Source organism: Schistocerca nitens, chromosome 1, assembly GCF_023898315.1.
Source record: "Schistocerca nitens isolate TAMUIC-IGC-003100 chromosome 1, iqSchNite1.1, whole genome shotgun sequence".
Taxonomy (NCBI): Eukaryota; Metazoa; Arthropoda; class Insecta; order Orthoptera; family Acrididae; genus Schistocerca; species Schistocerca nitens.
The window spans coordinates 1,165,112,719-1,165,135,617 of record NC_064614.1 but is presented as its reverse complement, the minus strand read 5'-3'; the positions used below and the strand labels follow the sequence as shown (position 1 = coordinate 1,165,135,617).

Genomic DNA, 22,899 nt, shown 5'->3' with positions numbered 1-22,899 from the left:
CTGATCTTCCCGATGGTCGGCTTTTACAGATCTTCCATTCCAGTGTAAGGTATTCGTATTAGTGTTTTGCAACCATGACTTATTAAATTAATAGGTCGGTTATATTGACACTTATTAGCGCCTTCTATATTGAAATTGGAATTGTTATATTCTTCTCGAAGCGTGAGGGTATTACGCACGTCTCATAGATCTTGCACAGCAGGTGCAAGAGCTCTTTCATGGCTAGCTATGACAAGGCTGGTAGTAGTTCAGATGGAACTTCTAGTCTCAGGTCCTTTGTTTAGTCTTCCGTTTCTCATTGTTACGTCAAATTCTCCTCGCAGTATCATGTATCCCATCTTGTATTCATCTGTGCCCTGTTCAGCTGTCTGTTGTGAAATAATATTACCTTGCATTATAATTATGTAAAAATTTGTGGACATACATCATCTAAGGATTCCAAACAGTTAGCACGACAAATTTCATATTATAAAACATTATGGACCACATTTGCTATTCGCTCAGCTGACAATTGCTGGAAAACAGGAAGAGGAGAAAGACCACGTCGTACAGATATGAGCTTCAAGGACTGGACGTTAGTTAACCGAGGCGCTCGAGCGTGCGGTTCACAGGTAGCGTGTGGTGAGCTTTGGCGCGTTTAGCAGAGCAGGCGGCCACGTGATCACGCGAGGCTGCGACCACAGCAGAGCGGGGAATACGAGCTCCAGTCGCGTCCAGCATGGAGGCCCGGGCGCTGCTCGCATTGGTCGCGGCGGTCAGCTCCGCCGCCAACTTGGCTTCTGCAAACCTCGCCCTCGCAGTGAGTCTCCACCATCCTGCTTTATTCCACTACGCGATGCACCTACGTCATCCCTCCGTTTCGAATTTACGTTGTTTCTCCCTCCTAAGGCAACATTGTCATCATCGGAAGTCACGTACATTGTGATTACAATAAGCGTGATTCTCTTTCATCTAGGGCAATATCTACTTATTACGTGTTTCTTATTTTTCGACACACGTTCCTACCAGAGAAAAATACTGATCAATCAGTCGTCTGTAAGGCACTTACTGTTAGATAATCTTAGTCGAGATAAACATAAACTATGGTGAAATTGTAGTTGAAGCTCAATAAACCAGAGATCTTCCGTATTCAAGAAACTAAGTGGTATGAACTGACCTGTTGTTGGACGTGACGCTTTGTTACAAAAATAATGAGTAGGAAATAAAATCAGATTTCCTCGCCCTCTTTCTGTCACATACAAACATCGTTAAGGGGTGTTTACGCCTGTGGTGTTTGCGGAGTCGTCGTGCGGCTGTAACTCGCCACACAACGGAGTAGAGGCGCCAGTGTGAACACTGATCTGAATGGAATCACTCGCATGCACAGTGTTAAGCAAGACGCACGAACCTACGCGCATCTGCTTGCGTGTGAGACAAGCACAGTCGCACGGCGACTGGACGCAAGGCGGACAGGTGTAAACGCACCTTTAGTGGCAGAGACTCATGTATTTAGTAGTAGTGGAAGGAAATATTTAGTGGCAACTTTTATTTCAGTCTGGACAGTCTTATGCCACTACACTTTTGAGACATGGGTGGAACAAATTCCTGATAATCGGGTAAATTAGGTTGCCTATTATCTGAAACAGATCTGCCTGTAATATGTCGGTCTTTCCATGAAACTGTGTGAGTGTTGGCATCTTTGGATGCTGACGACATATTAGGGAATACAGTCTTAGTTTCTTACAAAATGATCTTCTATAGTTGTTAGCTGCTAATGTCTATTAGGTGAGTCTAGTTTTCATTCACCATAACAACTTGTGAGAAACGGTATTGGGGCACTTATAAGCCTATTCTTCGTTCTATAGTTGTCTTAGTTTCATTGTGCTTAAATCTAGTATACTATTGTTTGTATTCTAACGTACCTCCACTTCTTCTACTAGCTATTGATGCCGAAGACTTGCCATGAGTACGTACAAGTGATAATTTGCGCAATGCTTATTTTAACGCTGCTGGAGTCGCCCTGACACTTATACGTCCCCCAGTAGGAGTACGTTATTGTCATTAATTAAATAAATTGTCATGCGATAATCTACCCATTTCCTAATCTTATCCTGTAGATACGATAGAATGTCAGGATAAGCCGACAAAATCCAGTCCCCCTTTTAACGAATAAGTTATAAAATGTACACAAGAGACAAGAATAATTGGTACAGGAAATTATAATCTACTAAAGGATAAATGCCGTGTTTATTCATTACAAAAAACAATTTAAAGAAACTAAGTAATTATTAGAAATTTCAGGTTCTCCTAGTATTAATGTTGGCCCTGAAACTCTCTGACTCTGCCCTATAAGGTTCTCGCGATCTGTGATTAGGTGCGGAGTAACTGACACCTCCCCGTTTTACTAAATAGCAAGAAAGAACTATTAACTCCATGTGCTGTGTGCACCCTCAGGGCAGAACCGAGTAGAACACGTGATTCACACTCCGGTGCATACGCAAGATCACCATAATGATCAGAAGCTATAACCACAGAACTTCTCGCCTCAGCGAGATAATAGGAAAACTGTACTTCACGAAAAATACAACCGAAGACGTCCGTCGACTGCCGTGGACCTCCAAGACGACTCTCCTGCTTTACGACCCCGCAACGACTCTCCCTTATACTTCTCTCCTCTTTTCGCTGCTCAAAGTCTTTTCTTCCCCTTAAATTTGGGTGGCGAATCATGTTTGCAGAAGGCGCTCGTTTCTTAACGCCAACAAATCGCAGTTTAGGATCCAGATCGAAATTTATGGAAATTATATCAATGTCAATAGGAAAGTACGCCAGTACCAGCTGCCATGTGTTTTTGGCTTCCCAGTCCGATTTCTCAGCGTGCATGCCGCGCACGTGTTCCCGCTTTGCAGGTGATCCAGCTCACGGCCAGGTCCCAGGAGGAAGGAATGCGTGAGCTTCCTGTGTCCTTCCGTTCTACCACGAGTTTCACAGCTCTGCTTGTTCCCCAGTCCCCCAACATGCAGACATTATACAATAAATTAAGTGTACTAGACAATGTCAGTCACATACATGTTTTTAATGAACGAGCACAAACCGTTCTTTTCTATCATTGGACGTGCTTACTGATGTCGTATTGGGTGCAAACGCGATATATAAGTCGTAAAATAACGCCACCTTACAATACCTCCCCGGTCCCAGGAATTTTGTACTAGTATTAGATGACGCATATAGTGTCGTCTCATGCAGTACAAAATTTTTATATTATGCACTTATCAACTTATCGAACCTATCGAGAGCTGAGGGACACATAAACACCAACGCTTTTATCCGTTCACCTAACATTCACTCCTGGGATGCTACATATTTTAATTTATTTTATTAACATGATAATTATTTACTTCTTTGTTAATCGGTGCCTTATAGTCTGAATTATTTTTGATTTGTAGCACGACTGTTATAATGTTAAGGTGCAAAATAACGCGTGTCAGCCAAAGAAAAATGTAAACAAAAATATAATTTACCCAGTTGATTATGAATGTCCCTCTTCTTAATTTAAACTACTTTCATGCGATCTCTCATGCTTCCCTACCTGAATCTAAAGTAATACAACAAATAAAAAAAACAATTTGCTCGTATGGTCGTCCAACATTAAAATTTCTTGTATTAGAAGAGGGCAGCCTCGTCTTTACGATTTCAACAATAAGGATTTTGTCATTTTATAATTTCAAGCCTCTGCTATTCATAACAATTTAAATAAGATGTCTCTTCCGAAACGTAACGGTATTGCTCTTCCAAAGAATAATTAAGTCCTCTTCAGAATCTGGGACGTGAGTTCCTTCATAATAGTAAGAATAGTGCTTCTAAAACCAACGAGCTTCTTCTGCTACTGTTAACTTTTCTCTAATTCTAAAACAAATATTTGTTCCCTTCTATAAGAAACCGTGTTCGTGTTTCTCAGGCAGCTCAGGCAGAGCGCTTATTCCCCAAAATAGTAACAAATAAATATACAAATATCTTCTAAGATTTCGGAGGTATCTCCTTCTGATGTCGCACAAGAAGATACTAGCCTGTCCAAGCACTGCATGCAGTACCTTTTCAGGGTTCTGCTGAGGCCTTCATGGCTTCCGTAGTGGCCACGGGACCCACAAAGTCCCCACCGTACGTCACCACCAGCAGCAATCCGCTTCTTCAGCATGCATGCAGCGTTTCCTAGAATGTGTCATCCGATTCCCTGATTTTCGAGAAGCACGTGTAACATGTTCCCAAAATGCTTTTGATAAGCCTTTTTACGGCGTATTTGGTAGTAATGTGCTTTTAGATTGTAATTATATTCCAGAACGTCGTTGGGGGCATTTTTTTTATTAATGACACAATGGACGAAATTTCCAAGTAGCCATAAGATAACATTGTGCATTTCTGGAGGAGACGAGACATTTTGTGGCCAAAGTATGGTATTAAGTGTTACGTCGAGCCATCAGTCCTTTTTATGAAGGCAATTTGTTTTAGTACATTATTCCAGACACACTGGTAACCGTTGCATAACTCAACTGCATTACATGTCTGACACGTTTGTGTCACTTAAACCGATAAAACAAAGTCTGTCATTCGAACAAACGATGTTATTTACCACCTTATACCACGCACCTTGCACATCTGTGGACGAGACATTATGTGTATTCTACCTATATGTAAAGATGGTTTTGAACTTTCCCGTTGGAATATCTTGAATAGTTGGGGTGGGATATTATTGTGATAGTTCTCTATCAGCTCAAGTATTCGTTTAACAAATAGTGCCGTGTTCTTGTGACATGTGTCGATCAACCTTAGTCCTCCCTCTTCAGGTTTTAGGGTGAGCGTACCCATAGCCACTCTGAAAATCTCGCCCTGCCAGATGAATTTACAAATAATTTTCATGATGTTTTTTTGATATTTCCTTTGGTGTTGGAAATATTTGCCCCATATATATAGCTCTGGAGAGCACAGCACAGTTAATAACTCTGATATTTTGTATCAAGTTTAAATCTCTGATACGATTCAGAACTAAAGTCCCTCTGATGTTCGTTAATACCTTCCTCCAGTTGAAGATTGATGCTTTTAATACGTCTCTGTAAAACGTAATCCCTAACGCTTTGTGTTGGTCATTCAATTTCGCCCACTCTATGTGTACGTGTCGAAAACCGTTGAGATTATAAAAAAAAACGAGCTTTTAGTATCATTTATTTTCGTTCCTGTGGCGCTGCAGTAGAGCCGAACAAGTGCTGTCAGCCTTTGGATAGCCGGCCGCAGTGACCCAGTGGTTCTAGTCGCTTCAGTCTGGAACCGCGTGACTGCTCCGGTCGCAGGTTCGAATCCTGCCTCGGGCATGGATGTGTGTCATATACTTAGGTTAGTTAGGTTTAAGTAGTTCTAAGTTCTAGGGGACTGATGACCTAAGATGTTAAGTCCTATAGTGCTCAGAGCCATTTGAACAATTTTTTTGTCTTAGGATATCTTCGTAACTTCTAACAACTACTCCGACGTCATCGGCGCAAGCGTTGGTCAGTCGACCTTCCCCTGAGATCGTTATGCCCTTTAGCTCGTTATTCAATCGACACAATGAAGGTTTTCAAGCTACGATGTATAAAAGCACTGACAGTAGACTTCTTATGGGACGCCATTTTTAACCTCTATGGGTCTCGTATTATGACCATTGATAAAAATTCTTGTTTTTATTCCCAGCAGGAGATTTCGTAAAACAACAATAAAACTTTCTCTAAAACCCATTGTGTGTCGTTGTATTGAATAGATATTCTTGGTTGACTCTGTCAAAGCCTTTCGAAAAATCAATGAAGGCAGGACCTGCTGTTGCAGAAGTAGTCGAAAACAGTCGGATTATATCCCTATACTCACAGACCGTTTTAAAAATATTCCGGCCAGGAAGACATGTTTGATGGGAACCAATTACTGTATCCATCACTGATCTAAGTCTGTCTTTCACTACCCTCGCAATTATTTTATAGTCAGCGTTCATTAAAGTAATTGGCCTCATTTTGGTTATGTGTTTTATGGTTCAAATGGCTCTGAGCACTATGGGACTCAACTGCTGTGGTCATAAGTCCCCTAGAACTTAGAACTACTTAAACCTAACTAACCTAAGGACAGCACACAACACCCAGCCATCACGAGGCAGAGAAAATCCCTGACCCCGCCGGGAATCGAACCCGGGAACCCGGGCGTGGGAAGCGAGAACGCTACCGCACGACCACGAGATGCGGGCTATGTGTTTTAGTTCCGTATTTCTCCTTTTAGGAACTAGAACGGTTATGCCCTCTTTTAATTCTTCAGGGATAGAAACTCCCTTCAGTGATTGGGTACGGATTAACTGACATCCCCTGTTTCGCTAAATAGGAAGAAGGAACTACTGTCATAGTGAGCAGTGTGAAACCTCAGTGCAGAACGGGGCAGAACACGTGATTCAACAATGTAAATTCACTTTCCTACACGTGGGTGCATAAGCAAGATGACCATAATGATCAGAAGCTATAAATACAGAACTTCTCCCCTCAGCGAGATAATAGCAAAACTGTACTACACCAAAATCACAGCCGAAGACGTCCGTCGACTGCCGTGGACGTCCAAGACGACTCTCCTGCTCCACGACCCAGCAACGACTTTAAACTTCTCTCATCTTTGCCCTGCTCAAAGTCTTTTGTTCCCCTTAAATTGGGGTGGCGAATCGTATTTCCGTAACGTGCTCTTTTCTGAATTCCACACAATCGCAGTTTAGAATCCAGATCGAAGTTTCTGGACGTTCTGTCTACAGGGTGGCGCACGAAATGTGTTACCATTTTGTTTTTGAATATAAACTTTATTGTCAATACAATCTGAAAGTTGATAAATTTACTTATCTGGGCAGTAATATTACCAGGGATGGAAGGAGCAAGGCAGAAGTGAGGAGTAGAATAGCTCAAGCAAAGGCTGCTTTTAACAAGAAGAAAAACATATTAACATCTAAGAGCATCAGCCTTCAAACCAGGAAAAGATTTTTAAAATCATATGTGTGGAGTGTGGCATGCTATGGGTGTGAAACATGAACTCTCGGGACAGAGGAACAGCAGAAGCTAAATTCTTTTGAAATGTGGTGCTATAGACGCATGCTCAAAATAAAATGGATCGACAAGGTCACAAACGAAGTGGTTCTGGAAAGAGCAGGTGAGAAGAGAAGCTTCTGGAGTTTCATTGTTAAAAGAAGAGTACAATTTACAGCCATCTATTAAGACATAAAGGACTCCTGAACACAATCATAGAGGGATATGTCGAGGGAAAAAGACCAAGAGGAAGACCACGACTGAGGTACATGGATCAAATCGTGAAAGATGTGGGATGTAACACCTATAAAGAAATGAAGAGAAAAGCTGAAAGACGCACAGAATGGAGACAAGCTGCCATTGTAGCTGTTGCAAACCAATCCTTGGATTGACCACTACAGAAGAAGAAGAATCTGAAAGGAACGTATACTACAATGAAGAGCCGTCCATGGAGATTTGTTCTAACTCAGCATATGCTCAATATGTCCACCATTTCGTTTCCTAACTTTCTTCAAACGAACACTGAAGTTAGTGATTACCCTACGGCACACGTCTTCCGTAATATCACTGCAAGCTTGAAGAATAAGTCTTCTGAGCTCCATTAAATCACGTGGACGTTTCGGGAAAATTTTTTCCTTTAGGTACCCCCAATGAAAAAAGTCACATGGATTGAGGTCTTGACTATTGGGGGGCCAATTTCGTCCGTCATTGAAGCGACCTAGAAACCAGAGTGAAATTATCCGCATGTCGAAATACTCGTGTCAATAGTCCAACACAGCGTATGCAGTATGTGGCCTTGCTCCATCTAGCATGAATCACTGCGTGTTGAAGGGCAAGGCAGTACCAAGAAGCTGTGGAATGAAGCTATTGCGAAGCATGCTCAAATAACGCTGGCTGTTCACAGTTTCTTCAAAGAAAAAGGGTCCAACAACTCCGTGACTGGAAACTGCTGCCCACGCTGTAATCCTCGGAGCATAATGTTGTCGTTCATGAAGCACTTGTGGGTTTTCAGTAGACCAAAATCGTACATTTTGTTTGTTAACCACACCGCCTAAATGAAAATGCGCCTCGTCTGGAAACCAAACGTTGTTGAGAGTTTCTTCCCTATCCTCCACCCACTGAGCAAACAGTAGTCTCTGCTGCTTGTGTTCTTCAGTGAGCTTCTGTGTACAGGTCATCTTGTATGTGTACATATGGAGGTCACTTTTAAGAATGCGTTGAACGGAGCATCTGGATATTCCCAGTTGCACTGCTGTCTTTCTACACGATTTCCTGGGACTGCTCTGTACAGCAACTCGTACCGCTTCAATATTCTCCGGCGAACAAACAGGCTTAGGCCGAGGCCGCTTCGCTTCCAATACTGTTCCTTCCTGTACGAATTTATCGTACAACCTGTGGATGGTCTTCTTGCAAGGGACCCATCGTGTGTTAAACTGTTGTCGATAACGCCTCTGAGTCACAACAAGGCTTTCCGTTTCAAGAAAAAGTAACACAATTGCCGATCGTTGGTGTGTCGTCAGTCTTCCATTGTCAGCCATTGCTGATTACTAGTCTCCTAGCGGCAGAATCGTGAATTACACGTCATTTCGTAACTCATTTGTTTTTCCAAACTCTGCTGGTACTGCTGTAGAGATCCCAGCGGGATATCTAATGTGCGTCGTAAATTGTGAAAGAAACAATCGGTAACATATTTCGTGAGCCACCCTGTATGTCCGTAGGAATGTACGCGAATACCTGTTGCCATGTGTTCTTGGCTGGCCAGGCTGTTTCCTCACGCCTGCATGCGGAACACGTGATCCCGTTTTGCAGGTGGTCCAGCTCACACGCGGGTCCCCCGATTAGCGCCATAGGTGGCTGTGCCGTTCTGTTGTCCGAAGGAATGCGCGAGCTTCCTGTGTCGTTCCGTTCTACCACTTGCTTCACAGCTCTGCTTGTTACCGTCACCCGACATCATACATTATACTATAAGTTAAGTGTAGTAGACGATCTCAGTCACATACATGTATTAATGAATGAGCACAAACATGCCCTTTCTATCATTGTATGGGCTTACTAATGTCGTACTGGATGTAAACGTGGTTTATCAGTAAAATAACGCCACCTTACAGTATGGGAGACAGTGTGTGTGTTTGTGTGTGAGAGAGAGAGAGAGAGTGAGAGTGAGAGAGAGATAGTTTTGGTTCTAATGTGTGTTTTATTTATTTGTAATCTATATGTCCCAGTGTGTTTTTTGTGGTTCTGTGTTTGATCTAGATGAGGGGGTGCTGGTATCTCTCTAATTAGAGGTTCCATTGTGGAGGCAAGCTCAGGAACCTTTTGCTGGTGTTATGGGCTACTGTACGTGTTGGCTATGTATATATGTATTTGGGTCGGCTGGTTATTCATAGTCTTGTTGTCAGAATTTCCTCCATGTCTGGTCGGTTAGTAAGAACATTTCTTCTTTAGTTGGCTCTTGGTTTCCTTGGTCGGGTTTGCCGCGGTGGTATACGTCTTTAGAGGGTGTAATTGTTGGGAATTTGATGTCGCTTCGTAGAAGCCGTCTTTTAGTCGAGTATAGTCGTTACGCTACTTATTTTTGTATGCCTGCTAAGGGGTCTGCGGGATATTCTATTAGTGGTGTTACGTACGTCTTGTATGTCTGTATGGCTGTTTGGTAGTGACATACATAAAGTCTTCCTTAAACCAGCCTTATTAGGTTTTTGGAGTAAGTAAGTTAGGTGTGTTTTTCAGTTCAGATGTTTGCCCACAAACACGCCAAGGAACCTATCAGAGCCGTTAAGTCTTAGGGACCTGTCCCAGAGTTCCATCTGTATGTCATCACTGCTCCGTTACCGTTTTTTTAGTCTGTGTCTGAACAGTATTATTTGGCTCTTGTGTGGGTTTGGCCGAACCCTCCACCTTGCCACTCGGTCTTCAAGTCGTTAAAAATAAGTTGGGTCCTCCGTTGTGTAGTGGTTGTTCTGAGCTCTGTGCACCACTACGCCGTTTCGTCAGCTTAAATTCCTACTGTGTCAGAGGGTGTTGTTACAGCTGGCATGCCAGCAGTACGCAGTGCGTACAGTAGCGGGGACAGAAGGGCCATCCTGTGGTGTGCATTCTCGGGATGTTGCGCTGTAGACATGTACCTTGCCTGTTTGATATATATGCCATTTTTAATTGTACAGTTTTGTTTCGGAGTCCCATTTGTGTTGTCCGTTCTGACAGAGCTTTTCAAAGGCACGTTCTGTCTCTAAAAAGGCCTCTGTTGAAGTCCTTTATGATGCCGTCGGTCAGATTAACCAGCGGGTCATTAATCATGTAGAAAGTCGGTTGTGTCAGTGGGAGGACGTCTCTGAGCTCTATGTACAGTATGTCTTTAGGCACTCGGTTAAAAATCGATCATATGTCTTTCCTATAACGCCGAGCAGAGGCATCGCGTCAGTCCTTGATTTGTCGGAGTTTTATATGCCTGATGGAACAGGATAACCATGAGAGCAGTTGTTTTTTAACTTTTATTTCTGCGACAGTGATTTTATATCAGCTGGTTTGCCTCACGTATCGTTATATCCAAATGACTTATGCATGTTAAGCTACATTCAGACCCGATGATGGCACCTTTAGTGTGTTGAAACCAGTCATATAATAAACAGTGTTTAAGCCATTTTGGCTTTTGAATTATTTATACAACAGAGTGATCGCCCCACAACACACTATGTGTTCACTGCATCTTTGTATCTGTCCGTGCCTCCGTCACCATATTTTAGTATTGTCCGTCTCGTGGGCAGCTGGTCTGGGAGTTCGGTGGCACTAGTCGCGAAGAGAACGGGAAGGTGGTCACTTGTGATGGAATCGCCGATGCTAGGTTCCGTGATTTCGTCGCTGGTGTTGGGGCTGTGCTGTATATAGGTTACTGTCTAACATCCATGAAATCAGATGAAGATCAGTTGATATACTGGGAATCTGGTCTCTGGTCTCTGGTCCTCTTGTCTGAAGGTCGAAGAGTCGGCGTCCGCTGCCGTTGTCTGCTCTTTCACTGCATTAAAGTCACACAGAATCAGTATTCTATCAAGTGCCGTTATGTATCGTAAGCACTGTGTTGATAGGAGCCTCCCTGTGGATTTTGCATACAAACTATGTTGAGGGTGCGCCTGTTCCTGTCTCTTATTTGGAGTACGACACATTCGATGTTCTGAAGTACTGCCTGTAGAGGGATTTCTTTCGCTGCTATTGAATCGAGTGTACATATAGCCACTCCACTGCTGCCGTCTTACCTATCTTTCCGAAAAGTGTTCTATTTGAGGAAGTTGAATTTGTTCTTGGCCTTTATCCACGTTTCAATGATTGCAGCAACATGAACATCACCATGATGTAGTGTCTGCATCAGCATTGTACCTTTAGTCCTCACTCTGTGCGTATTGACAAAGACGAAGAAAGCATAGGCTAAACACGGTTGGCGGTGGCGTGTTTGTTGCTGTCAGAAGTAGTTTAACTTGTCGCGAAATTGAAGTAGATATTTCCAGTGAGTTAGTATGGGCAGAGGTCATTGTTAGCAACCGGAATAAAATAATAATTGGATCCCTTTACCGACCTCCCAAATCAGATGATACAGTTGCTGAAACGTTCAAAGAAAACGTGAGTTTGATTTCAAGCACGTACCCGACTCATACGATAATAGTTGGTGGTGACTTTAATTGACCCTCCATATGTTGGTCAAAACACATGTTTAATTCCGGAGGTACACACAAAATATCATCCGAAATTGTGCTAAGCGCATTCTCTGATAATTATTAGGAGCAGTTAGTTCATGAGCACACGCGAATAGCAAACGGTTGTGAAAACACACTTGACCTCTTAGCAACAAATAATCCTCAGTTAATAAAGAGCATCAAAACCGATTCAAAATCCTCAAGACTGGCGATCTCTTACAGAAGCTCGAAATTTAGCACGGACTTCAATGCGAGATGCTTGCAACAGTTTCCACAACGAAAATTTGTCTCGAAACCCGGCAGAAAATCCAAAGAGATTCTGGTCGTATGTGAAGTATATTAGCGGCAATAAAGAATCAATCTTTTCTCTGCGCGATAGCAATCGAGATACTATCGAAGACAGTACTGCCAAAACCGATTTACTAAACACAGCCTTCCGAAATGCCTTCACAAAAGAAGACGAAGTAAATATTCCATAATTCGAATCGAGAACAGCTTCCAACATGAGTTTCGTAGAAGTAAATATCCTCGGAGTAGTGAAGAAACTTAAATCACTTAATAAAAGCAATTTCTCTGGTTCAGACTGTATACCAATTAGGTTCCTTTCGGAGTATGCTGATACATTAGCTCCGTACTTAACAATCATATACTACTGTTCGTTCGACGAAAGATCCATATCCAAAGACTGGAAAGTTGCTCAGGTCACACCAATATTCAAGAAAGGTAGTAGGAGTAATCCACTAAATTACAGGCCCACATCGTTAACGTCGATATGCAGCAGGATTTCACAGATATATTGTGTTCGAGCATTATGAATAACTTCGAAGAAACGGTCTATTGATACACAGTCAACATGGGTTTAGAAAACATCGTTCCTGTGAAACACAACTATCTTTTTATTCACATGAAGTGCTGAGTGCTATTGACCAGATCGATTCCGAATTTGTGGATTTCCGGAAGGCTTTTGACACTAAACCACACAAACGGCTCGTAGTAAAATTGTGCGCTTATGGAATATCGTCTCAGTAATGTGACTGGATTTGTGATTTCCTGTCAGAGAGGTCCCAGTTCGTAGTGACTGACGGAAAGTCATCGAGTGAAACAGATGAGATTTCTGGCGTTCCCCAAGGTAGTTTTATGGACCCTTTGCTGTTCTTTACCTATATAAACGATTTTGGAGACAATTTGAGTAGCCGTCTTCGGTTGTTTGCAGATGCCGCTGTCGTTTTTCGACTAATCAAATCATCAGAAGATCAAAATAAACGGCAAAACGATTTAGAAAAGATATCTGAGTGGTGTGAAAATTGGCAGTTGACCCTAAATATCGAAAAGTGTGAGGTCATCCACATGAGTGCTAAAATGAACTCGTTAAACTTCGGTTACACGATAAATCAGTCTAATATAAAAGCCGTAAATTCAACTAAATACCTAGGTATTACAATCACGAGCAACTTAAATTGGAAGGAACACATAGAAAATGTTGTGGGGAAGGCTAACCAAAAAATGCGTTTTATTGGCAGGACTCTTAGAAAATGTAACAGACCTACTAACGAAACTGCCTAGACTACTCCTGCCCGTCCTCTTTCAGAATTCTGCTGCTCGGTGTGGGATCCTTACCAGGTATGACTAACGGAGTACATCGAAAAAGTTCAAAGAAAGGCAGCACGTTTTGTACTATCGCGAAATATGGGAGAGAATGTCACAGAAGTGATACAGGATTTGGGATGGACATCATTAAAAGAAAGGTGTTTTACGTTGCGACGAAATCTTCTCACGAAATTCCGATCACCAACTTTCTCCTCCGAATGCGAAAATATTTTGTTGACACCGACCTTCATAGGGAGGAACGATCACCGCGATGAAATAAGGGAAATCAGAGCTCGTACGGAAAGATATAGGTGTTCACTCTTTCCGCCCGCTATATGAGATTGGAACAATAGAGAATTGTGAAGGTGGTTCGATGAACCCTCTGCCAGGGACTTAAATGTGATTTGCAGAGTATCCATATAGATGTAGGTGTAGACGAAGTTTAGACGTTGTGCATTAGCCATTGCGATAGTGATAAAGGGGGAAGTTGGTTTAGAGGTGTTGACGGGGTTGTTTAGTTTCTGTAGGTTGTGTCACTGTCGTGTGTGTGTGTGTGTATGTGTGTGTGTGTGTGTGTGTGTGTGTGTGTGTGTTTGTGTGCATTCGTGATTCAGGGTGCTGTTGTGCCCTTATCGTATGTGTATTTTATTTCGTGTTTGTCCAACTTCGAAGTATTTTCCCAGTATCGGCCATGTTGCGTGTACCAAAGAACTTTGACTGCCTCTTTGCGATCTCGAAGTAGGTGGAACGGTAATGTGGCTGTGACCCGTATCAGGTCGTCTTTGAGCTCTACGTGGTGGCATAGGTCGTCGTCGCTGTTCGTAAGACACGCTAGCTCGTATATGATATCTATGGGGTAGTGTCTCGACCGCTGTGGCCTCCTTGGGTCTTTCGAGGCATTTGTAGAACAGGGCGTAGTTGGGACCCTTACGATTGGAGCATCTTTATTCTTCTTTTTGGTTGCAGGTGAAGAGGTCATGCTGTCCATACCATCTTCGACACTTTGTTTCATGCACGTATTTGTTGTGTGTGTATGTGAAAGGCACCTACCACACTGCGCTGGTTTAGGAGGATGGGGTGGGGGGGGGGTCGCTTGGTTGTTGTGCTATGCAGTTTAGTCGTTTATTTTCCTGTCATCTCTGCGCTATGCTTTGTTTACGTTAAGGCCCCGTGGAAGCAGTTTTCTGAGTCGTCCGATGTGCCTTGATGTATGCTTTTAAGTATGAAGCTCATTATAGGTTTATTATTGCGTAAACTCAACGATCTCCTCCTTTACGGATCCAGTATTTATATCTACTCTCTTCCTCCTTCATAGTCGTGTCCATTCGTCCCGTCAGCGGTCCGCGTTGTTGCGCATTCCCTCTTCGCTCCACTGGGGCAGTAAAGCAAATGAAGAGGCTGCAAACAGTGCAGAACAAATCTCTCTGGATATGCATCAGCCACGATATTTCAGTACGATGTAGCTTTACAATGAACTCGAGACTCCCGACGCTGAATTGACGCATCCGCGATTTCGCCACGAGATTCTACTCGTCGGCGTGGACCTCAGGTAATCCGCTGGTCAGTGGAATGGGAAACGGCTGCGGTGCCACCTGCTTTCTCTGCAGTTCTCTCCCGTTAGAAACGTTCTCAGGCGGTCCTTCTTGAGCCTGGTGTGTCAGGCCGAGCGCTGTTATTTCGTCTTCGGTCCCATTCACCCGTCTATGTGATTGAATTCCGTCTTCGGGCCCGTGCAGTTCCAGGTTCCGCTGTGGTTCCAGCTGTTCTCTCTGCAGATCGCTGCCGCTAGAAGCGCCCCGCTACGTTCCATGTTAGGTTCGGTGCACCTGATGCTGCATCTGTGGTTCGTTTCAGACGTCCATGCACTCTCTCCTTCTCTTTGTGCCTTTCTGCTGCTGCTCCCATTGCGTTTTCAGCAGTTGCAGTGGCAGATCCCATGTTCTGCTGAGTAGTAACCCCGTGTCACGATTTATCAGGTTATTAGTCACCTGTACCTCTGTAGCCATTCTTATAATACTGTCCCAGTATCTAGGGCCTGTGCCAGATCCCTCGTTTAATCACAGTTCGTAGACTAAGTTCCAGACAGAGCTCACAATGCAATGGCTGACTTTGTTGCCTGTCTTAGTGGTGTGCCTCTGACGTTCTGTCATCTGATGTCCACTGTCCTAGTTGTTTGGCCAATGTACAGCATGCCACATTGGCAAGATGTATAATAGCTTCCCGGTTTTTGTAGCCCCAGGCTGCTTGACATTTACCAGTAGCTGTCTTGTTTCGGTAGGTGGACTGGACATATACTTAAAATCGTGCTTCCTCATAATGTTGCTGGTTTTGGCAGAAAGGGATCCGGCATAGGCCAGTTATGCCACAGTCTTTGCCTCAACGTTCTCTACTTTTGGATCGTGTGGAAGGGTGACTAGTTGAAAGTTCTTCCGATTCTGTTTGGTAGTGGATCCATTCTTGCAGAACAGTGATCATAAAGGCTCAGTGCCTGGATATCTGGATCTGACGAGGTGTGTGCTCTGTGGACCAGTGACTTCAGAACTCTGCACTGGGTGGTGACAATTGCTGACTGGCGGGTATAAATCCATGTATGTATGTTTGAGGAACACACTGGGGTCAAACGAGCCGTCTGCTCTCCTTTTGATAACTACATCAGCAACGGTATCTGGCCATTCTTTTGATAACCACAGCCAGCAACAACAACTGGCCATCCTTTTACAGTGCCAGGCTGGACTTCATTCTTGAGTGGAGTGAGTTCAGATGCTCCAGAAACCCATAGAGCATATCACTACTAGCTGTTGTTGGTAAATATCTGTATGAACCCAAATTTATGTAATTTTATCGTCATGATCATTATGGTGAGAGAACTTCTTGACATATCAAAGCTCTGTGACGCATCTGGAATCCTTTCCCAAAACATTTACTTTCGTGACCCATAAGTTGCTCTCATGGCTTCACTCCTCCAAGTAGGCTTGCTTCCTACGTAGTTTGCAAGTTACCCACGGATATCCAGTGGAAGTCCTGAAAGAAACGATATTGCTGGGAAAAGGCTGTCTCATAGCTCAGCAGTTGTTTCAACAATGGGTGTTTCTCTGTGGACCTAGCAAGTACGGCTTTGAAACTTCCTGGGAGATTAAAACAGTGTTCGGGATCAGGAACTGAAACTCAGCACGCTGCATTTCACACACATTAGCTCTTATCTTATAATTGTACATTCATTCTGGGCTCTCGGAATTTTAATAGCAATAATCTATGCCGAGCACAATTTTATTATGTTGTTCCGTACTGTAGTTCTTTAAATATTTGACTGGCGCAGTGACTGCTAAATTTACAAAGAATTACATTGGTCTGTTATGAACTTTACTAATTTTATCCGTCTATTCAGCTCTGCAAAGTTCTTTTGCTCAAGAATCGAAGCAGCCTTCCAGCTGTTACGGAGTGCAGGCATGCACAAACTGGTAAACACTCAAATAATCCTATGGTTATTCATGTTGCGATGTGTGCTCTAAAAATAACCGATTTTTAATCTATGTAAGAAATGTATTTATGAATTTTAATTGCTGAATTTTTGTACAGCCGGTAGTAAGAAAGCTTTTCAATTTACAGTCAGTCTCAGTAGCACTGCTGTTGTTTTGAGATGTATCCTTGGTACTCTAGTGAAGCGCTCTTAAAATTTTTTTTTTTTTTTTTTTTTTTTTTTTTTTTTTTTTTTTTTTGTTCGGCAGGGTCCATACACTATAGACATATTAGAGCTTGGCGCCTGCGATGATGGGGAATACCCAGGCATTTTGGTCAACATTTCACAGACTGTAGACGAGGAAACCAAGGAAACCACGTACAAAGGAAGCCTCACTTTGTACTACGACATTTTTGCGGACGACTTTGAGGTGAGGGTTCAGTGGCAGCTCGCCTCGTTCATGCGCTCTCCGCGTTGTATTCCTCAACTCTGGAACAAACCAGGTATGTGAGAGGTGACGCCCACGCTCCTTGCCAGCGATTCCTGGTTTGTGACGTTCCGGGCCTCTGCATATTGAGGAATCGAGCTCGGGAGTACACTTCTGTTTTGATACAAACTCTGAGTCAGTTAATCCGTGCACCTCTAATACCTGCCGAATCATGTAACATATGGTAATACTGTTTACACCTATGTTAACTGCGAGACAGTACGCAACATATGATACAGTCCTGTTTCATAGCTACATTAACTACAAAGGCATGGGCATTACCTCCTCTTTTTAGCCCTCGGGCGGTCGCATTGGTTGACTGAGTCAACTAGTGTTCGTTTTTCACTTTGAAGTCAAAATACGCATTGTTGCAGTACTGGCGGCTCCGCCTATCTTCAAGTTTGACCTCTGTCAATTGAATTGTTGCTGTGATTGTAGCGCTCACACATTGACAGCAACTGCAGCTTATTTTAGTCCTGGCTCTGTTTGGTGCGCAGAGTCAACCACGCGACCTGTGATGTAAGTATTTTTTTATGGTAACTGTGAATACTGTATTTATTTAAGATTAAAATCTTTCACTAGCAACTATATTTTATTTTTATTTATACTTTTAGGGGCTTTTTCAAAAAGGGGTTACCAGAGGAGGAGATTGGAAGGCTTCTGAAAGAAGACTTAGACGACAGCAAGTGTTCTGAATTTGACTGGTCTGACAAGGAAGAAGAACAAATAGTAGTTAGTGATCACAACAGTGAATCAGAAGCAGAAGTAGTTCCTTTAGAGGGAGGAGGACATACATATATCGAAGACGAAATACAACTTAATGAAGATGAAGAAAATGGTGACGATAATTTTGATTTTATGTGTGGGTATTTTGTTGGTAAAAATGGCTAAACTAAGTCGTCCAAGGAAAGTGTAAGAGCCAAAACGGCGAAAACGCCCTCAAAAAATGTAAATAAATTCTACCGGGTCTGAAGAGACCTGCTAAGGGCATTATACAATAAGTGACAGCATTGAGTAAAATTGTTAGTGCAGATATGATTAATTAACTTCTGGAATACATCAATCAGCAACGCAGTATCACAGGAGAGAGAGAGAGAGAGAGAATAGAGAGATGAAGGAAACTTCTAGGGAAGAGATATATGCTCTCTTTGCAATCTTTATACTGACTGGCTTGAAGGGTGGGAATAAAACAAATGTTGAAGAACTTTGGAGTAAAGATGGCACTGGTATGAAGATCAATAGTTTGTATATCATACAGACGGTTCTTATTCTCCTCAGGAGCGTGAGATTTGACGACAAATTGAGAAGAACACAAAGACGCGAGAGAGACAAATTTTCAGCAATCAGATCATATTTAGATAATATTGTCACCAATTGTAAGGAAAGATATAGTTTGCAAGAGTTTGTAACCATTGACGAGATGCTCACACGTTTTAGAGGGCGATATTAATATGTTCAGTACATACCGAACAAACCAGCAAAGTACAGCCCGAAATTCTTTGCTATTTGCGATGCCAAAAACATTCCATACAGAATGTGTTGAGCTGTACCGTGGAACGCAACCAAATGGCCCTAACAGAGTGCCAAATAAACCCTACGATATCACGCATCGCCTGGCAGAACCTGTGCTGGGATGAAATCGGAATATTACTTTTTATATTTGGCCCTAACAGAGTGCCAAATAAACCCTACGATATCACGCATCGCCTGGCAGAACCGGTGCTGGGATGAAATCGGAATATTACTTTTTATATTTGGTATACCAGTTATCCACTGTCAGCCTCACTTTTGCAGAGAAACGTCACATGGATTGGAACTCTGAAGAAAGATAAAACGGAAATTCCCCCGGAATTCCTACCTCTGAAATCCAGGAAGATTAGGTCTTCACTGTTAGGATACCAGAAAGATATCACACTGATGTCATATGTGCCCAAAAGAAACAAATGTGCTGTTCTGCTTAACACCATGCACAGTGAAGGCACAGTCGATGAGAATACCAATAAACCGCACATTATCACGGACTATAACAGACAAAAGGAGGGGTTGACACTGTCGACCAAACGTACAGTAGACATTCAGTTGCACTAGTAACAAGGCGGTGGACACTGGCTGAATGGTTCGCTGTACTAAACATCGCTGGTATCATAGCCCAAATACTGTTTCACTGCAATGCAGAAAACCCAACAACACCAACGGGGCTGTTTGTGAAACTGTTATCCCAACAACTTACTAAAGATAATTTAGTTACAAGATCCAACATTTCGATGCTTCCAAATGATCTCAAAATATTTTCGCTGCCTTATAAATTGCAAGAACCTCAAGAACCAGAAGAACCTCCAAACAAAAAGAAGAGTCGCTGCGATGTGTTTGGCAGAGAAAACAATGTTGTCACCACACTTCGTTGTAGTCAGTGTAAGATGTCTGTATGCAAGAAGCATTCGGCAGTTGTGTGCGAGAAGTGTGCGCGTAACACTACGGATGAGGTAGAGGAACAGGATGAGTAAACTCTGTTTTTACGTAGAAACAATATAGTCATGTACAATAAAGAGAGTATAATCCAATAAAAGCTGTATGAGTAACATATACTGAGAAAGAATGAAGGTCAAATGTTATTTAACTAGATCCTGTATGTTAGGAGTGGATTGTTAAATGAAAAACTAGATTCCTTAATTAGATTTTAATTGTATCTTTAGAAACAATAAAGGTAAAATATTAAAATTTGTATTTCTGTTAATTAAAAAACCAAAATAAGCTTATTAGTTTTCAGTAGGAAGCATACAATGCTATAACTTTTCACATCTTTAGTGAAAATAATGGATGGTTGACAGAGTCAACCACGCGACCACTGGTGTTTCAAAAATCGATGCGACCACACGACGGTTAAAATGGACATGTGGCATTTACTGCTGATAGTATTGCAGAGCTAACAGAGACAGCTCATTAGCATTTCATGTTTCCAAAACCGAAGATTTATTTAAGAGTAATTAATTTTTGAAACATAGGATTTGCCTGTTTCGCTCATGAAATGGGTTACTGTCATATGCGGAATTTATCGATTCCATACACAATTACGGAAATTCTTTTCGTCGGACAGTGAGAAAACAAATAGTTTCAGTATAGCAATATGAGCACCCAGGAGCACAGATGAAATGTAGCTTTCATTCTGTCCATGTCGTGCACGTATGCCGAGTGCTGGCTATATCGAAAAAAGAAATGTCTTTCACAATACAAGAAAAACAAAATACGTTAAAATTTCGCAGAGAATGTAGAAGCTACTTGATGAGAGTAACTGAGCTGTACTCAGTAAAGATTTATTTGAGACTAAGTGATTGGGTTACTCTCTTTGAAACTGTAAAGGTTGCACTGGTAAAAGACAGGGTGTGTACAGACACCAGACGGCAATTCTAAGCGTCGAGGGGCGTGAAAGGGGAGGAGAACTGGGTGAGGTGGTGTTGTAGATTATCCTCACTATTATTGAATCTGTACATTGAGAAAGCGGTAAATGAAACCAAAGAAAAATGTAGAGAGGTATTTAAGATTCAGGGGGAACAAAGAAAAACTTTGAGATTGCCAATGACATTGCAATTCTGTGACAGACAGGAAAGGACTTTTAAGAGCAGTTGAACGGAGTGGCCAGTGTGTTGAAAGGAGGATACAAGATAAACATCAACAAAAGCAAAAAAGAAAGATAATGGAATGTAGATAAATTTAATCAAATTACAGTGTAGGAATTAGATTAGGAAACAAGACACTGAAAATAGTAGATGAGTTGTGCTATTTAGGGTGACGAACGAAATAGATGTGATATAAAATGTAGATTGGTGATGACAAGAAAAAAGTTTCTGAATAAGAGAAATTTTGGACGGTTAATGTCAATTTAAGAGTTAGGATGTGTTTTTCTGGAGGTGTTTGTGCTGATTATAGCCTTGTATGAATGTCAAACATGGACGATGAACGGTTCAGATAAGGAGAGTGTACAAACGTTGGGAACGTGGTGTTACAGAAGAATGCTGAATACTGGATGGTTAGACCGTGTAACAAATGAGGAGGTACTGAACAGAGTAGGGGAGAAAAGGATTTTGTGAAACAACTTTGCTAAAGTATGCGATAAGTTGATAGAACACACTCTGAGTCATGAAGTAATCACCAGTTTAGTGCTGAACGCAAGTGAAGTGAGTAAAATTGTAGAGGGAGATGAACAGATGAATAGAGAAAGCAGTTGGAAAAGAATGCGGGTTGCAGTAGCTACTTGGAGATGAAATCGCATGGAGAGTGGCATGTAACATGTCTTTAGGTAGAAGACCACAACAACGACAAAAATGTGATTGGTCGTTACTTCAGTGAAGGTTCCTTAATGATTTATTACAGGAGAGGATAGTCTAAGCTCCACTGACCGAGTAATGTGATGTTGCAAGATGGATGGAGGAGGTCTAGGAATGTAAACCAGTTCCTTGGCCCTCATGGAATCATAAATGCAGCGGTAACAAAAGGATATTTATTCAGCAGAATTCATACAACTGTTTTGCACAACGTCCCTGTGGCGTGCGATGACCCTATTGTGTGTATTGAAGCGGGGACCTACAAACGACGGGAGACTTCGTCCCACCGTAGCTCTCAGAGGTCCACAATCCCACAGCAGTCCACCCGGCTCACGGCCGCCCCACACCGAACCCAGAGTTGTTGCGGTTCGGCCACCAGTGGACCCACCCCGGGATCATCTCATAATAGACGAATATAACCCTAAATGCTGGCGTGGTAGAGTAATTATGGTGTACACGTACGTGAAGACAGGGTTTGCACAACAATCACCGAAATAGCGTAACTGAGGCGGAGTAAGGAGAACCAGCTCGTATTCGCCGAAGCAGAATGAAAACTGCCTTAAAGGCTGGCCAGTACACCGGACCTCGACACAGATGCACTGGGTGGGGTCGTGTAGGGGACCTGCACGCCTTGCCGCTCGGGAAGCGGTGAGTTGGACTGCGCGGCCAGCCGGGTGGGCTATGATGACCTTAAGTGGTGATGAAGCACACAGGAGCTTGAAGCAGCGAGGGGACGGCTGGCCAGCAGGTGGCCACGACAGATCACCAGTGTCAGCGGACAACTACTCGCTGGCACCAGGTGCACAGTGGCAGCAGTCTCATTTTTATTCTCTCTATTATTTAACGAGTGCTTTATTAGTGTGAATGCGCATTATTATTGATTTTTATTTATGGTTTGGTTTAGTGATTCCTTTCCACTGTTCCCTCCTTTTATTTGAGTCCTTTTAATTATGTTTGCAGTGGTTATGAAGCCTGTATTGCATACTGTTCTCCTTATGTTAAAGAATACGGTAATACCAAATGCGTTCCGAAGCTGTAGATCTCGTTCAGTCTCCTTGCTGCTGTCGTTAAAGATAATTTATCGCTCTACGGGAATCGATAGGTAGGGCCAAGTGCTATGCTGTGTCATGTGTATGGAATGTGGCGTCCAACTATATTTCATGTTATTATTTAGGTCTTCGGAGAAATATTCTCGACGTATCCCAATACTGTGTAAGACTGCAGGTTCGCACCATCAAACCACACAACACTTCTGAACGACTTGCGTCTTTATAAGCACTGAATATTTACTTAGAAATGGTTTAGGGTTATGAATCTACAC

At 42.6% G+C, this 22,899-nt stretch overlaps 1 protein-coding gene across 1 annotated transcript in view; it reads left to right on the top strand.

Annotated features, from left to right (window-relative positions):
- Window positions 1–718: 718 nt before the first annotated feature.
- Window positions 719–22,899, top strand: part of LOC126232929 (uncharacterized) — an 87,726-nt gene continuing 65,545 nt past the window's right edge. The window contains exons 1-2 of the mRNA XM_049942829.1: window positions 719–799; window positions 17,041–17,202. Of these exons, the coding sequence (XP_049798786.1) occupies window positions 719–799; window positions 17,041–17,202 (243 nt within the window). The remainder of the gene's footprint in view (window positions 800–17,040; window positions 17,203–22,899) is intronic.